The sequence below is a fragment of the Mastigoproctus giganteus genome, chromosome 9 (genome assembly GCF_048544385.1).
Source record: "Mastigoproctus giganteus isolate SK-2022 chromosome 9, ASM4854438v1, whole genome shotgun sequence".
Classification (NCBI taxonomy): domain Eukaryota; kingdom Metazoa; phylum Arthropoda; class Arachnida; order Uropygi; family Thelyphonidae; genus Mastigoproctus; species Mastigoproctus giganteus.
In genome coordinates this window covers 111,801,585-111,821,157 of record NC_143583.1, presented here as the reverse complement: position 1 = coordinate 111,821,157, position 19,573 = coordinate 111,801,585, and the positions used below count along the sequence as shown (strand labels likewise).

Sequence of the window (19,573 nt, the reverse complement as noted above, 5' to 3'; positions counted from 1 at the left end):
ATGAGATCTTGTGAATAAATAGGCAGTGTGGAAGAGAAGATCTAAAGGAAGAACAAAAGAGATTACAAACAGACCTGTCCCAGGAAAAATGGGACAGTCTGTTTTGGGCCGAGTTACATACAATTTTATTTCTAGGGTTGGCACTGTTCAAGACAATAAAATGTGGCCTAGATTAGGTGTTTCTGCGTGGTTGAGATTAACATGCCAAGTATGTCCTAAGGCAATGTGCCAATTACACTGGTCAACAAGGTTTTGGTAACATGGGTGAAAGTAAGCATTTTTTGTTAATTTGTAAATGCTGATTATCAATATGACAGTAAAAAGTTTCTATCATGTCACATTTTTTAGAAAAATGCAAAAACAGTTTTAAAAAACGTATTTCTGGCAGCCAAATGCCTCTATGAAAGACAACTTGTTTATAAGCTGTCTTTAGCCCTTAAATGTACATTTTTGGGGTTAGTTTCGATTTGTAAGATCTAGTGGTAGGTGGGTAGGTTGTGATGTTTTAAAGTTCTGTTTTGGTCTTGTGAAAACTTGTGAAATGGAGCAAAAATAGCATGAGCATGTTAATACGCTAAACAGTTTTTGCTATGTTTGTAGACAATTTACAGTGAAGTTGCAACGTCAATCAATCACAGACAAGGCAAAAAGCTTATTATTTTTATTTTGGTTGTCACGTGGGTGATCAGGATAATAGATGGGCAACGCATATGCTGTATAACGTGCTATGTAAATCTAACTGAATGGATGAAGGGGAACAATTCTGAAATGCCTTTTGCTGTTCTGATGATCTGGCGAGAACGGAGTCACGAAGATTGTTATTTCTGCTTCACAAATACTAAGGGGTTTTCAAGGAAAAATAGAGCTGGGAAAAAACTACCCCAACCTTCTGCCTGCAATAAGACCAGGGTAACACACATTGGAATCCCTATTCCTCACCTAGTTGTAAAGAAATCACTATTCTGGAAGAAGAACAAATACCTGCCTGCTCAACGTCTGACAATCCTAGTTAGATATCCTGAAAATGACAAAACCCCACACTTAATTGAGCAAAGTGAACTTAACGATTTGGTTAGACATTTAAATCTTTCAAAGCACAAAGCTGAGCTATTAGGATCTAGGTTGCAACAGTGGAATTTGCTGGCAAAAACCACAAGGATTTCTGTGTTTAGAAACCGAAATGAAAAGTTTGCGGGTTATTATCAAATGGAAGGTTCTCTCTGCAAAGATGTAAATGGAGTGATGGATGAACTAGTGTTTGAACACAATCCTGAAGAATGGAGATTATTCATTGATTCTTCTAAACTCAGTTTAAAATCAGTTTTGCTACACAATAGTAATATCAAACTGTTGTTTCCAGTGGCTATGAAAGGAACCTATAATAGCATGTCATTGCTATTAAATGCCTTAAACCATAAGAAATATTGTGGAAAATCTGTGATGATTTAAAAGTAATTGCTTTGTTGCTTGGACTACAGAGTGGTTTTACTAAGTATTGTTGTTTTCTGTGTTTATGGAATAGTTGAGCAGTAGAACATCATTATATTATGAAGGAATGGCCCATCAGAGAAGAATACATTCCCGGGAAACATCAAATGCATGCCTTTAGTGAAACCTGAAATGGTGCTTCTCCTGCCTTTGCACATTAAGTTCGGTCTCATGAAAATTTTTTTAAAAGCTCTGGACAAAAACAGTGAAGGTTTCGAGTACTTAAAAAGCCAGTTTCCAAAAAATTAGTGATGCAAAGTTGAAGGAGGGGTATATTCGTAGGCCCACGAATTAGACGGCTTTTAAAGGATGAAATCTTTGAAACTAAATTTAACACCACTGAATTAGATGCATGGAAATCCTTCAGAGCTGTTGTTAGCGGGTTTTTAGAGAATAAAAAAGTAGAGAACTATAAAAAGTTGATAGAAGAATTGTTGCATGACTATCAAAAGTTAGGATGTGGAATGTCACTGAAAATACACTTCCTACATTCGCACCTGGACTTCTTTCCAGATAACCTGGGATTTATCAATGACGAGCAAGGGGAACAATTCTACCGTCCTTGATACCTCTGCTCCATAGCAGAGGTATCAAGGATGATGGGATGCAGCAATGACGGGTGACTACTGCTGATAAGGGAAGACCATTCTTCTCATAAGAGGAAAAAATAACTGTATAACTGTAAGTAGTACGATTTCCTATATTTGCCTCCACTTTTGTGGGTTAATTGCTTACTTAAATCCAAATAGGTGTTTATAAAATTTAAATATGTTTTTTTTTATATCCATTTGGAATGTTTACTGGTCATTATTTCTATTTCAAGCAATTAATTTACAAGAAAAGTAGTCAAGTAGTCATTTAGATAAGCAAAAATTCACAATATTTAGAAAAAAGGAGCACAAAGCCATAACATGAAAATATGACGTGCTATGAACTTTCTACAGTCATTTTCATTTTCAGAACGTGTGATTTAGTCAAAATCAGTTGATTTCATTCATGTTATTGAAAAAAAGTTTAAAATTATTGGCTAGTGTTATAAGGATTTGAAAAATGAGCTTGTGCAAAAGATTAGCACCGATATATATATATATATATAACTGCTGTGAGCTCTTCATGTATATAGAGAAGAACAAGGCCTTCCTGTACTTCGTAAACGCTGTTGGTTTGTGGAGGAAAGGAAGGGCACTGTAGTTGTATATATGTAAATATGTATTTATTTTATTGAGTTTATGAGTTTTAAAATTGATGTTTTAGTTATATTGAATTTAAATTGGAATTAAATAAAAGAAAAAAGTTGATTTTATTTATACTGCACTTTTATTTAGTGTTTTATTATACAGTGTTTCTTTAGAGTTATTTGTAAATGCATAGAACCACAATGAAAAAGGCATTAATAAATGCTTTTGAAGTTAATTTTTTTGAATTTAGTTATAGATAGTAGAGATCCACCTCCACAGGACAAGGGAAGTAACATGTTCCTCTAATCTGACTTGTCAGATGGAGGAGTGCGGCCAAGGATAAAAGTATAGAAACAATTTAAATTAAAAGAGTTATTAAATGCGGATGAGCCTATGGCTCTGGAAGCTGAATAACAAGAGAGTGTAAGCGAAGATGAAAGTGTATCTTTCTGGTAGATTTCTTCATCATGGGCACATCCTGCCCTTTTTATGGTGGCAACTATTTCTTCTGGAGAGAGCACATTTTTGTTGTAGCATTCAGTTTTAATCTAAAGATTAAGACTGAACTTGGCTTTACCACTGTTGATTTGTGTTTCCTAGTTGAAAGTGACTGAGAACTGATATTCTGGAGCTCACAGTGGTGATTTTGTTTTTGGACCGAGAAGCATCACTGAACATGGGGAAGACTAATCTCAGTGGCTCTGTACACTACTGCTCGCTCTTGACTTTTGAATGGGCCAGAGGGACTTTGAACATTCTTGCCTACTTCTGAATGGAATACCTTTCAAAAATTGCTTTGGTTCATTGCTTGACACAAAACACTGTACTATCTGTATACGTTGTACTCCCCATATTCAAGTTCTCTATCCCTTATATCTGAGTGACACCATATCTTTGAGATCCTACAATAGATCCCAACAATTTTTTTCATAGAGTACTTTACTCAAATCTGTAGTTTCATTTGGAGGTATTGCTACCTCCATATTTATGGCAATGGTTTGCAACTAAGCTTTCACTGTTGAAGCACAGCAGTGAAGGCTTAGTTGCAAGTATCTATTTTCTTTCCTCTGATAGGATACTATTTTCTTTCTTTGTACTTTGGTATTTGTTTTTCCTATATCTACATTTCCCACATCTTGGAAAAAGCAAGGTGATTTTCCCTACAAATAGGACCTTCTCACACATCACCTGAGAGTGTTCATTTTGCTGACAGTATAACATCTTACTGGATTTAGCATACAGGTGGTCCATAAGTAAGGAAACTATTTTAAATAACTACTAATATAAATATGTATAAATTATTTGAAAAATAATTTATAACTTTTTTATTGTTTCAGAATAATTTAAAAACAGTAAAAGTACCATGAGCCTTACAATGAAGGAGAGGATTGAAATTGTAAAGTGGCATGCAAAATATCAAAATGCTGCAGAATTTGCATGCCAGTTCAAGACGTTTTTGGACATAAACAACTGGCAATAAAGACCATAAAGTAAATTGTGAAGAAGTCTGATGAAGTGGGAATGGTGCACAATCTACCAAAACCTGGCAGAATTTGTATCTTAAATTACATCTGCTAATTTGGTACGCGTAAGACAAGATGGCAAAAGAAGTCTATAAAAATCTTAAATAAAGCAAAGGCTGGAAATAAAAATACCTAAAGTTTAAATAGCATCACATACAAGATATATCATCTCGTATGTGATGCTATTAAATACAAGATATATCATCCCAAGTTGCTAAAATGTTTGAGTGAGGTCAACCCACACAGAAGATTGGAATTTGCTGATCGGTTTTTGTGCCATGAGTGTTACAAACCTAGATATCATAACAATGTTATGTGGACTGATGAAGCCATACTAAAACTAAATAGAACTGTTAACTGCCATAACTATGTTTATTATTCTCTTAACAAACCACATTTATTCTTTAACAAGGATTTCAACAGTCCTAGCTTGAAAGTCTGGGCTGAATTTGATCCTGAGATGGATAACAGGTCCCACTTGTTACAACACTCTTTAATGTATTCAGGATATTGTGTGAATTAAACTTAACTGATAATCTTGCAAAGGTTTTTGTTTTTACCTTCTCTGCCTATGTTTTAGTTTTTTTATTACATTTTTGTAGTCATTTGATTGCTTTTGGTGAGCTGGGTATAGCTTTTATAGTCTTCTGAGCTAAAAATTGAGGTAATTTTCCACCAGGTTGTGTCATTAATGAATGCATCATCAAGAAAGAAGGTACAACAATTTGAGAGGAGCTCATTTTCATTCTCTTTCCTTGAGACATATTAGAATTAGTATTTTAGCATTAGCACAGGCACATGATGCAAGAAAGCAAGCTTATATAGCACAAGCCAAAAAAAAAAAAACTCACCCCCTTCTCATTTCACTCACTCCAAATGTTTGTCCGGTTCTGCCTTGAATCTGTTTAAGCTATCAACTTCTACAACGACAGATGGAAGTTTGTTCCAGCAATCAACCACCCGCTGGCTAAAGGCAAACTTATGCACATCTATCCTACAACTGTCTTCTTTCCTCAATTTGAATTTATGCCCTCTCAGGTGATTATTCTGAGCAAGAGGAAGAATCCCATTAGCATTTGAGCATGTTCAAACCATTCAAGGCTTTATACACCTCAATCAGATCACCTCGCAGGTGCAGTCTCCAGACACTGTAATTTGCAAAACTTAAGCCTTTCTTTGTAAGAGCACCCCTTTATTCCATTCACTAATCTTGTTGCCCTTCTCGTACTCGTTCCGGCCTCCAGACCTGTATACGGTACTCAAGGTGTGGCCTGACCATTGCTTTATACAAGGGGTTAATCACCTCCTTATCCCTGCTAGAAAAATTCCTGTACATCATTGACAAGACACCATGAGCTACTCTTGCAGACCATCTGCACTGCTCAGAAAACTTCATATCTGCCTACACAATTACCCCCAGGTCCTTTTCGCTCTTTACCACTGTCAGTGTAGTACCACACAGTTGACATGTTACTCTGGGGTTACTGCTTCCTATATGCAGTAGTTTACATTTGTCAATATTAAACTTCAGTTGCCACCTCTAAGCCCATCTGCTCAACTTTTCTAGATCCTGTTGCAGCAGCGTACTGTCATTAGTGTCATTAACAACCCTGCCGACCTTTGTATTGTCTGCAAACTTGGACATTAAGTCTGATGTATCAATATCATTAATGAATACAGAAAATAACGATGGACCCAACACCGAACCCTTGGGGACTCCACTAATAACATTAGTCCACGAAGAGCAATGTCCATTGATTACCACTCTCTGTCTTCTCCCACTCAACCATTCCCTTTATCCATAGGAGCAATTTGCCTCCAATGCCACATTGCTCCAATTTGTGCAGCAGTCTTCTATGTGCAACGGTATCAAAAGCTTTTCTAAGTTCTAAATATATGATATCAAAATTATTCTTTGCATCCAGTTCCTTTGTGATAACATCATAGCATCCAATCAAATCGGTCAGACAAGACTTCCCCTTAACAAACCCATGCTGTGTCCAAGCTATAACTGAAGTCTTGTCTAGATGATCCTGCAATGCTTCTTTAACCAGTGCCTCCATTAATTTCCCTGGAACAGAAGTTAAACTCACAGGTCTATAATTACTTGTGTCAACCTTTGATCCTCCTTTGTGAATTGGGATCACATTTGCACATCTCCAGTCTATGGCTATCTCCCCTGAGTCCAAGGAAGCTCTCATAATTATGGCTAAGGGATTGCTTACTTCCTTTGCTGCCTCCTTTAATATAACTGGAGAGATTCCATTCACTCCAGGTGCCTTTCTTATGTTTATCTTCAACAATTTCTCCTCCACTTTACTCTCAGTTATTACAAGATTATCTAGTTTACTGCCAGAGTTTACTGCCTGGCATACACCTCACTGAATACTCCTCATGTGTGAATGTAGATGCAAAATATTCATTTAGTTTGTTAGCTATCTGAGCAGGATCATCAACAGTTGAACCATCGATATGAAGTGGACCAATCTGATTTATCCCCTTCCTTCTAGAGTTTACATAAGTAAAGAACTCTTTGCTGTGTTTCTTTGCATCCTTTGCCAAAGATTTCTCGTAATCTGCCTTTGCCTGTCTAACTTTCTTTGTGACTTGGTTAGAGACCAGCTTATATCTATCATAGGCCTCTGTGTCACCTGTTAATTTCTATGTATCCAATGCATTTTTCTTCTCTGCCACATGTCTAATAGTTCATCTGACATCCATTTAGGCCTAAATCTTGAACAATATTTCTTAGTTGGTATGAAAAGCCTAGTAGCTTCCAAAATTATTTCTTTGAATGCTTCCCATTTTGAATTTGCTGTTGGTAACATCATCAGTTGGTCCCATCATATAGAATTTAAATACTGTCTCAGACCACCGTAGTATTTTTGCTTTCGTAAAGTCACCTTTATGAAAGAAAAAACCTTTCTCTTTACCCCTGATGGTAGTTACCTCTTTGAGTAAATCCCACGTCAGCACACTGTGATGACTGCCACCTAGTGGTTCCTTTATCTGCAGATTCTTAATGCACGAAGAATCACTACTGATAATCAGATCACGTATTACTCCCTCTAGTTGCTTTCCAAGCATGCTGCTCTAGAAAACAATCATCCAATAAATCCACAAAAGCCTTGCTAGTGTGTGAGTGACCAACCTACAAATTCCAGTCAATCTCTGGGAAATTAATATCCCATCCCCCATCAGAACGAGAGGTCTTTTAACCAAATTTAGTCGATTTATTAACCAATTGTTATATCAAATTATCTTCTATAAGTAGATTATAGACCTAGTCAGGATCCTTAGTTTATTCTAAATTGAGATAGCGAGATTTCGAAGCTAATCAATACTTACGAGTCCGTAGAAATACCGTTCGTAAATTCCCGCCATTTTTACACGATAGCATAAGCTTAGTGCAGTATACTGCATAATATAATATTGTCAATTAATCAGTAAATCTATTAATCTTGATAAACTTTTTTGTCAATTAAATTGTATTTTTAACTCTATAAATACATATAACGACTTAATCGTAACAAATAATTAATACATAACTATAGTGGTACACGTGATACGGAAGTTGTATAAAGGGAACACTAGATACCGAAAAAAAAAAAAAAAAATATATATATATATATAACATAACTGTTTTGGGATATAACTTAAGGATTTAATTTTTGTTTTAAATTTTATTGAATTAAATTGGAATCATGACTCTGACCAGAGCAGCAAAGCAAAAGGCTCAAGCTAATGGGAGTGCTGTGGTTCAGGGGAGAACTGGGGGGGGCAGTTGCCCTCTGAATCACAGTCTATTAAAATGCACTGTTTGCTTGATGTTTGCGGAGCAGTCGGGTACGGGACATGATACTGCCAAGGGGGATGTCTTTGTGTGTGCACGATGTAAGGAGTGCAAGGAAATCAGGCGACAACTCAGCGTTGTTATGGGCCTTTATGAGACCTTGAAGGACAGGGTGGATGCCCTCGAAGGAAATAAATTGGGGGGCCCATCAAGCTCTCAGCTGCCCACATCAACGCCAGAGCTTGCACTTGGTCATCAGGCAATACAGGGGCAGCCCCCTAGGCAGAATGCGCTGGTCCCACAGGAACTAGTAGTTGTTGGTGACTCTATTGTCAGGGAAACGGGGAACATGCTTTGTAAAAAGGATAGGTGGAATAGGACCAGGGTATGTCTGCCAGGGGCAAAGGTTGATGACGTTGTAGAGCGGATATCATCTTTTAAGGGCACAAAAGGTGATATAGTTGTACACGTTGGCACTAATGATATTAAGAGTAGGAGACCGGCGGAATTACTTAGCAAGTACAGGTCACTGTTGAAAAAAAGCCGTGAATTAGGGTTGAACTTGAAAGTGTCTGCAATTCTGCCCAGGCACGATAGGAGGGAGTATATGATGAGAGCCTTGTCGATCAATTCGGCCCTGGAGGGATTGTGCAAGGCTCAAGGGGTAGAATTTTTTTCAGCCTGGACTGTACTTGTTAACAGGAGAGATTGCTTCTACAGGGATGGGATACACTTAAATAGAAAGGGTGCAAGAATTTTTGCTGATGCTGTCGAGGCAGTGTTAGGTGGGTCGGAAAACTGCTAGTTGGGGGGGGATACAAGGACTAATAGATTAACAGTAGCCACTGGCAGAGGTGGAAGTGATTCTTGCACTGCTTCTATTCAAATGAGCAGAAGTCTGAAAAACAAGATGCAGGATATTTCAGAGACTGCTGGTAGTCATTGCGTTACAAGTAAACACATGGGTTGTGTTAGGGTAGCTAAGAATAGAAACAGGTGCATGTATACCTGCGTGTACACCAATGCTAGGAGTTTGGTAAATAAATTTGATGAATTTGAGGTATTGCTCAAAACATCAAAGGCAGATATTGTTGGGATATCAGAGACGTGGTGTCACACAGATATAAGTAATGCGGAACTGGAATTTGGGGAATACAATGTATATAGAAAGGATAGACAGGACAGGAGGGGAGGGGAGGAGGGGTTATGCTATTAATTAAGAAACACATAAAGTCAAAGGAAGTGAAGCCAGTTGACATCGATGGACAGGGCAGTGTCGAGTCAGTTTGGTGTGACATAAGCATAGGGAAATCAAAATTGAGAGTAGGAGTGTGCTATAGGCCTAATGACTCTGATGAGTATAATAATATATTGTACAGGGAAATAGAGTGGGCCAGTAAATCAGAGAGTCTTATAATGGGGGATTTTAATTTCCCAGATATTGACTGGAATTTGTGGGTTGGTCACTCGCACACTAGCAAGGCTTTTGTGGATTTATTGGATGATTGTTTTCTACATCAGCATGTTCGTGAGGCAACAAGAGGGAGCAATACTCTTGATCTGATTATCAGTAGTGATTCTTCATGCATTAAGAACCTGCAGATAAATGAACCACTAGGTGGCAGTGATCACAGTGTGTTGAAGTGGGATTTACTCAAGGAGGTAACTACTATCAGAGGTAAAGGGAAGGGTTTTTGTTTTCGTAAAGGCGACTATGATGGACTGAGACAGTATTTAAATTCTATACAGTGGGACCAACTGATGATGTTACCAACAGCAAACTCAAAATGGGAAGCATTCAAGGAACTAATCTTGGTGGCTACCAGGCTTTACATACCAACTAAGAAATATTGTTCAAGGTTTAGGCCTAAATGGTTGTCAGATGGACTAATGAGACATGTGGCAGAGAAGAAAAATGCATGGGATACATACAAATTAATGGGTGACATGGAAGCCTATGATAGATATAAGTTGGTCTGTAACCAAGTCACAAAGGAGATTAGGCAGGCAAAGGCAGACTACGAAAAATCCTTGGCAAAGGATGCAAAGAAAAACAGAAAGGAGTTCTTTACATACTTGAACTCGAGAAGGAAAGGGATGAATCAGATTGGTCCACTGGATATTGATGGTTCAACAGTTGAGGATCCTGCTCAGGTGGCTAACAATCTAAACGAGTATTTTGCATCTACATTCACGCATGAGGAGTTATTCAGGAAGGAGAATGATGTAGGTAAAGTAAACATTGGCAGTGAGCTGGATGATTTTGTAATAACTGAGAGGAAAATGGAGGAGAGATTGTTGAGGATAAACATAAAAAAGGCACCTGGGGTGGATGGGATCTATCCAGTTATATTAAAGGAGGCAGCAAAGGAAGTTTGCATACTTCCTAGCCATAATTATGAGAGCTTCTTTGGACTCAGGGGAGGTACCCATAGACTGGAGATGTGCAAATGTAACCCCAATTCACAAAGGAGGATCAAAGGCTGACACAAGTAATTATAGACCTGTTAGTTTAACTTCTGTTCCAGGTAAATTAATGGAGGCACTGGTTAAAGAAGCACTGCAGGATCATCTAGACAAGAATTCAGTTATAGCTCAGACGCAGCATGGTTTTGTTAAGGGCAGGTCTTGCCTGACCAATTTGATTGGATACTATGATGTAGTCACAAAAGAACTGGATGCAGGGAATAACTTTGATATTATATATTTGGATCTTAGAAAGGCTTTTGATACTGTTGCACATGGAAGACTGCTGCACAAATTGGAGCAGTGTGGCATTGGAGGCAAATTGCTGCTATGGATAAGGGGATGGTTGAGGCAGAAGACAGAGAGTGGTAATCAATGGACACTGCTCAACGTGGACTAATGTTATTAGTGGAGTTCCTCAAGGTTCAGTGTTGGGTCCATTGTTGTTTTCGGTGTTTATGAATGATATTGATGATGGGATATCAAGTTTAATGTCTAAGTTTGCAGATGATACAAAGGTTGGCAGGGTCGTTAAGGACACTACTGACGCTACGCTGCTGCAGCAGGATCTGGAAAGGTTGAACAGATGGGCTGAGAGGTGGCAAATGAAGTTTAACATTGACAAATGTAAAGTACTACATATGGGTAACAGTAACCCCAGAGCAATGTATCAGCTCTGCGGTACTACACTGACAGTGGTGGAGAATGAAAAGGACCTGGGGGTAATTGTGCAGGCAGATATGAAGTTCTCTGAGCAGTGCAGACGAGCTGCAAGAGTAGCTCATGGTGTCTTGTCAATGATATACAGGAATTTTTCTAGCAGGGATAAGGAGGTGATTATTCCCTTGTATAAGGCAATGGTTAGGCCACATCTTGAGTACTGTATACAGGTGTGGAGGTCTCATTTCAAGAAGGATGTAGAGCTGCTGGAACCGGTACAGAGAAGGGCAACAAGATTAGTAAATGGAACAAAGGGTTGCTCTTACGAAGAAAGGCTTAAGTTTTGCAAATTACAGAGTCTGGAGACTAGGCACCGGCGAGGTGATCTGATAGAGGTGTATAAGGCTTTGAATGGTTTGAGCATGCTCAATGCCAATGGGATTCTTCATCTTTCTCAGAATAATCACCTCAGAGGGCATAAATTCAAATTGAGGAAGGACGGATGTCGGATAGATGTGCGGAAATTTGCCTTTGGCCAGCGGGTGGTTGGTTGGTGGAACCGACTTCCATCACTTGTTGTTGAAGTTGATAGCCTAAACAAATTTAAAGCTCAACTGGACAGGTATTTCGAACGAACGGAGGGGTGAAATGGGAGAGGGGTTTTTTTTTTTTTTTTTTTTTTTTTGGCTGATGCTGAATAAGCTTGCTTTCTTGCATCATATGCCTCTACTAATGCTAATGCTAATAAGACACTCTGATTTACTGGCTCACACTATTTCTCTGCACAATTGCTCATTATACTTATCAGATTCATTAGGCCTATAACACACACCTACTCTCATTTTTCCTTTCCCAGTGCTTATGTTGCACTATTACATTGCACTGTCCACCAACATTAATTGTATGCACTTCCTTAGATTTTATGTGTTTCTTAACTAATAGCATAACCCCTCCTCCCTTCCTGTCCCTTCCTTTTTGTACACATTGTACTCTAATTCCAATTCTGCACTGCATGTGTCATTGAATATTTTTATATTTCATTGAATGCTACATTAGAGTAACCTGCTCCATTACTGTATGGTTAAGCTAATCCAATTTAGACTCCTTTTAGTCCCGAGTGGTGTCTTTTCACCCAGGTTCAGCATTGCCATTAGGAAAGCAGGAGTAGTTACCATCTAAACTGAAAGGAAAAACTAAAATACACTTAGAGCAGAAATCAAAGAGAAGAATCATTTGGTACCCAGAGCACAAAGAATCTTTCTGTTGATAGATAAGATTAACGGTTCCACATTGCAAAAATAAATTATGGAAACAGCAAGAAGTCCTAATAAGCGGGAGGAAGGAAATGGATCTAGGATTATACACAAGACAACTGACTTTGTAATTTTTAAATATTTGGCACATTTAAAAGGTATACTGATTTTAATGAATTAATGCAATACAACTGGTAAAAAAAAAAAGAAAAAAAGTCAGACCTCTATATAAGAAATCGATTGTTCCCTTGAAAAAAATTTGTTAAAAAGAAATTTCGTTATAAAGAAATATGACCTTTTCAACAACGAAAATTACTGTAATTCAACATTTAGAAAAGTAGTAAAAGATGGGGAATAAATCAGAAATAAGTGGGAATGAATAAATATTCTAACATTTTCAAACAATTAATTTATTAATTATACATAACAAGAAATGACTACTTACACGACGTGCACAATATATTAGTACACTTTTAAGAATTACATTGTAAAATATTTAGTTATTTTTTGTTGTACACTGGATTTTGCTGTACATCGTTCATAAAAATGTTTGCATTTGTTTAAACACTCAAATATATTTTCGGTTACATTTTCTTCCCACTGAAGGCCTCAACGCAAAGTTTCAAATGCTGCCAACATTTGATGTTTGGTAGGTTTAACATTGCCCTCATTTTCATCCGATTCATCATCGATATTATCACTAGTTCTTTAAATACGCTTCAAAATGTTGGAGTCACCCGGATATTCAGCTACTATGGCATAATTGTCAACTAAAAATTCGTCAAGAGCTATTTCTTCACTGATCAAACCTCGCTTGGAATCCTTCTCAAGATTGCTCAATATCTTGTAGTAGTTCATCCCTCTTATCGCTGTTAATTGGCGTTTAACAAAACAATGCTGCTTTTGCAAAACAATTCTTAATCATTGTTTCCATCACACCTTGACTCCACACTTCTGCCAACTTTGATATGCTCATCTGCAAATCTATAACAGAATCTATAGGTTGGTTGGTTTCTATTCTCAGTACAATTTTTTTTCAGTATGCACCTTCGGTAGTGCATTTTCAAATCCTTGGCCCATTGGCTGCAATTTAGACGTGGTATTCGGAGGGAAGAAAATAAGCTTCACACTTGTAAGTTTTGACATTACTGAGTGAAGGTGGGCAGCGCAGTTGTCGACAACCGACATGATTTTTCTGTTTTCTTTTGTCACTTTTCTATCGAAATTTAAAATCCAACTTCAAAAATTTCACTTTTCATCCTAGATTTTTTGTTGTAGTCCAACTCTAATGACTTTACTCCTTTGAAACATCAAGGTTTTTTACTTTTTCCTATTACCAAAAGCTTCAGTTTTTCATTACCAGCCATGTTTATATCAACCAAGACTGTAATTCTCTCCTTACTATTTTTACCACCTACACATTTATCACCTTTAAATTTCAGTGTCTTGTTTGGCAAACATTTAAAAAATAGACCTGTTTCATCAAAGTTGAATATGTCTTTGGGCTCTTAATCTTCCATAATTTTTTTCAAAACTGTTTCTTTCCAATGGGTATAGCCTTCTTCGATTGCAACTCCACTTTGATCAGAAATAACTTTTTCGAGTAAGCCATGACACTCTTTAAATTTGTCCAGCCAACCAGAACTGGCTTGGAATGTTTTTATGCCCCAGAAAAGATGCATACTCCATAGCCTTTTCTTTTATTAATGGCCCAGATATCGGCACATATTGGTCTTGAATCAACTTCATCCACTTAAAAGCTGCTTCGTCCGCATCTTCACACAGGTATAATTTTGCACACTTTTGACTGGGTCCTGTTTCCTCAAACAGTTTGAAAATTGAAACACAGTTTTTCAGAATGGTTAACACACTACTGGCAGGAATACTAAATTTTAAAGCAATATATATATATTTTTTTTTAATGTCCTGATCTACACTATTAAGCACGTCACTTTTTCACACTACATTCAAGGATTTCCTCTTAGACATTGTAAGGTTACTTGCACAGCAGCTAAAACACAACTGATTTAGGGACCACTTGTACCTACCATGTAAACAGAAAAAGGTGAAATTTAATGAAAGTGTGGATGATTCATTTCTGTGAAACAACAGATGAATTTCTGAGATAAAGGAAAATCACTCTCCCCTAATTTTTTAATAGAATGCTTACAGTATAAAACAAGTTGACCAGAGCCAACATCCACATCGGAAATATGCCTTAATCTTTGCCAATGACTGTGGACACAGATAGCAGTTGACCAGTGTGACTTCTCGGTACAGTAGTGGCAGTTGCATAGGTTTTATTTCTTCTTAGCATGGGCAAAGACCTCTCCCAAAACCTTCCATCTTTTTCTATCTCACGATGGTTGGCCAGTTTCCCTCTGCAGGGTTTTACGGACATCACTAAATTGTAGAATGTTTTAGCACTTAATTCATGAAATTAATCACTTTAGCTCTTAATTCATGCTTTCTACAGCATCAGCTTTATTGCCTAAAAGCCAGAGGTACGAACAATGCGTACCCAGATCTCTCAAAATCAGTTTATTATATGGAAATTTTCTTCGTTATACGGAAACTATTTTCAATGTAATGACCAAGGGGAAATCAAAAAAGGTTCGCTATAGAAAAATTCGTTATATGGAAGTTCGTTAAAGAGAGGTCCAACTGTATATGAATATGATAAATCCTATGAATAGCATTCATAGAATTACATCTGACATAAAATTTCTTGCTTTATTTATCTATAAATAGATAAAGAAAGTACAATGGTCTGAGACAGTTTTTAAATTTTGTACAGTGGGATCAACTGACGAAGTTACCAACAGTAAATTCTAAGTGGGAAGCATTCAAGGAATTAATTGTGGATGCTACTAAAAGTTTCATACCTATTAAGAAATATTGTTCAAGGTTTAGGCCTAAATGGTTATCAAATGAACGAATAAGACTCTCGTAACAGAGAAGAAAAATGCACGGGGTGCATATAAATTATCAAGCGACTCAGAAGCCTATGGCAGATATAAGCTAGACTGTAATCAGGTCACAAAGGAGGTTAGGCAGGCGAAGGCAGATTACGAGAAAGCCTTGGCAAAAGATGCTAAGAAAAACAGCAAGGATTTCTTTACTTATATAAACTCTAAAAGGAAGGGAATGAATCCGATTGGTCCACTTGACATCGATGTTTCGACTGTTGATGATCCTGCTCAGATAGCAAACAAACTGAATGAGTATTTAGCATCTACATTTCACACATGAGGAATTATTAAGGTTTGAAAATGGCAGAAGGTTATCAAATTGTAGCAGGGTACTTAATGATTTTGTAATAACTGAGAGCAAAGTGGATGAGAAATTGTTGAAGTTAAACATAAGAAAAGTGCCTGGGGTGGATGGGATCTATCCAGTTATATTAAAAGAGATGGCAAAGCAACTAAGCAAACCCTTAGCCATAATTATGAGAGCATCCTTGGTCTCAGGGGAGGTTCACACGGACTGGAGATGTGCAAATGTATCCCCAATTCACAAAGGGGGATCGAAGGGTGACACGAGTAATTACAGACCAGTTAGTTTAACTTCTGTTCTGGGTAAAATAATGGAATCATTGGTTACAAATGCATTGCAGGATCATCTAGACAAGACTGCAGCAATAATTCAGACACAGCATGGGTTTGTTAAAGGAAAGTCTTGTTGACAAATTTGATTGGTTATTATGATGTGGTTACAAAGGAACTGGATGCAAAAAATAATTTTGATATCATATATTTGGATTTCAGGAAAGCTTTTTACACTGTTGCGCATGGAAGACTATTGTACAAATTGGAGCAGAATGGTATTAAGGGTAAGTTGCTACAATGGAGAAAAGGATGGTTAAGTGGGAGAAGACAGAGGGTGGTAATCAATGGGTGCTGCTCTTCGTGAACTAATGTTATTAGTGGAGTCCCACAGGGTTCGGTGTTGGGTCCACTGTTGTTTTGTATATTTATCAATGATATTGATGAAGGCTTAGTGTTGAAGTTTGCAGATGATACAAAGGTTGGAAGGGCTGTTAATGACAGTAATGGCAGTAATAGCTCATCTGCCCAAATTATCTAAATCCTGCCACTGCAACAGGATTTAGATAATTTGGGCAGATGGGCTAAGAAGTGACAACTGAAGTTTAACCTTGACAAATGCAAAGTACTGCATATGGGTAGAAGTAACCCGAGAGAAAAGTACCAACTGTGTGGTACAACACTTAAGGTGGTAGAAAATGAAAAAGACCTGGGAGTAATTGTGCAGTCAGATATGAAATATGAAGTTTTCTGAGCAATGCAGACAGGCTGCCAGGGCAGGTCATGGGGTTTTTGTCAATAATATATAGGAATTTTGCTAGCAGGGAAAAGGAGGTGATTGTCCCTCTGTATAAGGCAATTGGTCAGGCCACGCCTTGAGTACTGCAGTAGGTCTGGAGGCCTCATTTTAGGAAGGATGTCGATTTGCTCGAGCGTGTACAGAGAAGGCAACAAGATTGTGAGGGGAATGAAGGGATCCTCTTCCCAAGAGAGGCTTAAGTTCTGCAAATTGCAGTGGCTGGAGACTAGGCACCTGCATGGTGATCTGATTGAGGTGTATAAGGCTTTGAATGGGTTGAGCACGCTGAATTCTGATGGGATCCTTACACTTGTTCAGATTACGAACCTAAGGGGACATAAATTCAAATTAAGAAAAGACAGATGTAGAATAGATGTGCGGAAATTTGCACTGCTGCTCCTGCCCACCTGGCTATGGAGGCGCCATTAGTGAGGAGAGGAAGAATTTACTGTCAGTGGTTTTCCTATATGGGATATGGTGAAGGATATAATTATTGTTCCAAAATGTTTTTAATGTCCAGCATATGGTCATGCAGCTCACCAGTGTAAAGAGAAAATCACATGTGGCCACTGCAGAGAAGATCACGTTTTCAAAGATTGTAATAAGAAAAATGACAATCCTATATGTATAAAATGTAAGAGAAAAGGAAAAGATTTCAGCCATTCAATTAGAAGTAGAGGCTGTGTAGAATACAAAAGATTTTATGAACAATATAAAAAGAGTAGACTATGGGTAGACAAGAAAATGAAATAAGTAAGCTTAAGGTAGTGCAGGTGAGTGGTCAGAGATCTTGTAATGTGACAATACAACCAGGTAAGAAAATGGAAGAAATTGGAGGTGACACCCTCCTCCTGCAGGAACCACATGGTGTTGTTAAAGGTTACAAACTGATTGATAGGATTGCCCAATATGGTGATGGTTGGCAGGCTGCTGTTATTTGTAATAAGGAGTTAGTGATGCAAATGGATGAATTGTATTTCTTACACAAAGTGTGTGTAGAATTTAATAGTGATATAGGAAATATATATTGCCAATTCAGGGAGGATTTGCCTCTGTATTTGGAGTACATTGAAAAAGTAAGTGAAGTATTAATAAAAGGGAAGAGGTTGAAAATAGGAATGGACTCCAAATGGACTCCAGCGGGTGGTTAATTGCTGGAACAAACTTCCATCTGTTGTTGTGGAAGTTGATAGGTTGAATAAATTTAAGGAGGAACTGGACAGGCATTTGGAGGGAATGGTGTGATTTTTTTTTGGCTGATGCTACATAAGCAATACACTTGCTTTCTTGCATCACATGCCACTACTACTACTATTTTATATCAGATGTAATTATTAAAAATACAAGTACAATAAAACTTCAGAAATCCAGCATTCAAAAATTTTACACTTTCTGAAAACTTTATACACACATGCACAAATTAAAAAAATAATAATAATAAATTGAACAGCAAAAATCTAGACATTACTTTGAACATTTCACTTAGTATTTATCCACAATATAGTGAAATTCTATCAGTGTCCTAAAGAAATGCATTTTCAAATGCCAATTGAATTCTATGATGCATCTATGCTTATTTCAAACTATACACCATATAATTGTGAAAATAAGTTTTTTTTTTTTTATTAAATTAAACTTAAGAGCTCAGAATGGTTTACGTCATGCAGGAAATCACTTCGCATATAATTCTCAACTGTGGCTAGGTAATTGCAGTATGCCTCTGTTGAAAGGATATCAGTATATGTTCTGAAAATCTTAGAGGTGCACTTTGCTACCAGAGGAGCCTTACAGTATTTAATTTCAAAAACCTGGCAAAGTTATGTTCTATGTTGCTGCATTTATGAAATTCTATTGCATAAAAAATTACATTTTTGAAAAATGAAATCTCAAACTTTCATTATATATCTGCTTACAAAACTTACCATTGCAGCTTGTTCTGCTCCAGGTAAAGTTGATGCCCTCTGAAGCTTTGAATAAAATAAATTTAAATAAATAAAAATGCAGTGAAGGTTATTAATATATATTCTCATCATCACTAATAAAATAAAAAATTGGGATCATATGGATAATTTTGAATTTTTCACATTTTAACAAAAATAAATTTACTTTATAACTTGCTTAATTATCTATGAATGAAATAATTACAGAATATCCTTGTTGACATATTATCACACTAAAGCACTCAGGAATAAAGAAATATAATGGAATTATGAAATACGCTGAGCTGGCTTTGCATTAGCAACACCTACTTAATACCTCATGGGGCCACCTTTTGTCTGTAATACAGCCAGTACATGTATTGGCATGGAATCCACAAGGTGTTGCAGGGTGTCCTGTACTATGCTCCCCATGAATTGCACAATGTGTCCAGTAGTGTGTGCATATTATTAGGTGGACAGTAGCATTGAAGATGCAGGAGTTGTCTGGATACTCTGTCACCATGAAGAGATGTACTTGGCTGCCAACAATAGAAAGGTGGGTGTTCTCATTGAGCAGTTGATTAATGGTAGAGGACCCAAGGTGTGCGATGGAAACAATCCACAAACCATAACACCACTGCCTCCAGCCAGTGGAACACCAACAGTGCATCCAGGTGCCATGGCCTCACGGTAAACAGATTTCCACATGTTGGTGGTTCAGTGTTCGTGACAAGGTGCCCATGCAAAGTGCAGTTTCTTGTGTTTCACAGTGAGCATGGATACCTGGGATGGCCATTGACTGACACAGTCCTAATGTCTGGTGCACAGTTCATGTGGATATTGGTGTTACTATTCCTATTTTGTACTGAGCAGTAAGATGGGCCACTGTGCTGTATCACTGCTGTGTAATGAGACATGACACACGATGCTCACCACAGGTGTTGACCAC

General features: G+C 37.5%; 1 protein-coding gene across 1 annotated transcript in view; it reads right to left on the bottom strand.

Moving 5' to 3' along the window:
* The window catches only part of LOC150080645 (protein FAN-like), a 411,353-nt gene that overhangs the window by 315,672 nt on the left and 76,108 nt on the right, over window positions 1-19,573 (bottom strand). Inside the window, exon 7 of the mRNA XM_090380769.1 lies at window positions 18,628-18,672. Within this exon, the coding sequence (XP_090236895.1) occupies window positions 18,628-18,672 (45 nt within the window). The remainder of the gene's footprint in view (window positions 1-18,627; window positions 18,673-19,573) is intronic.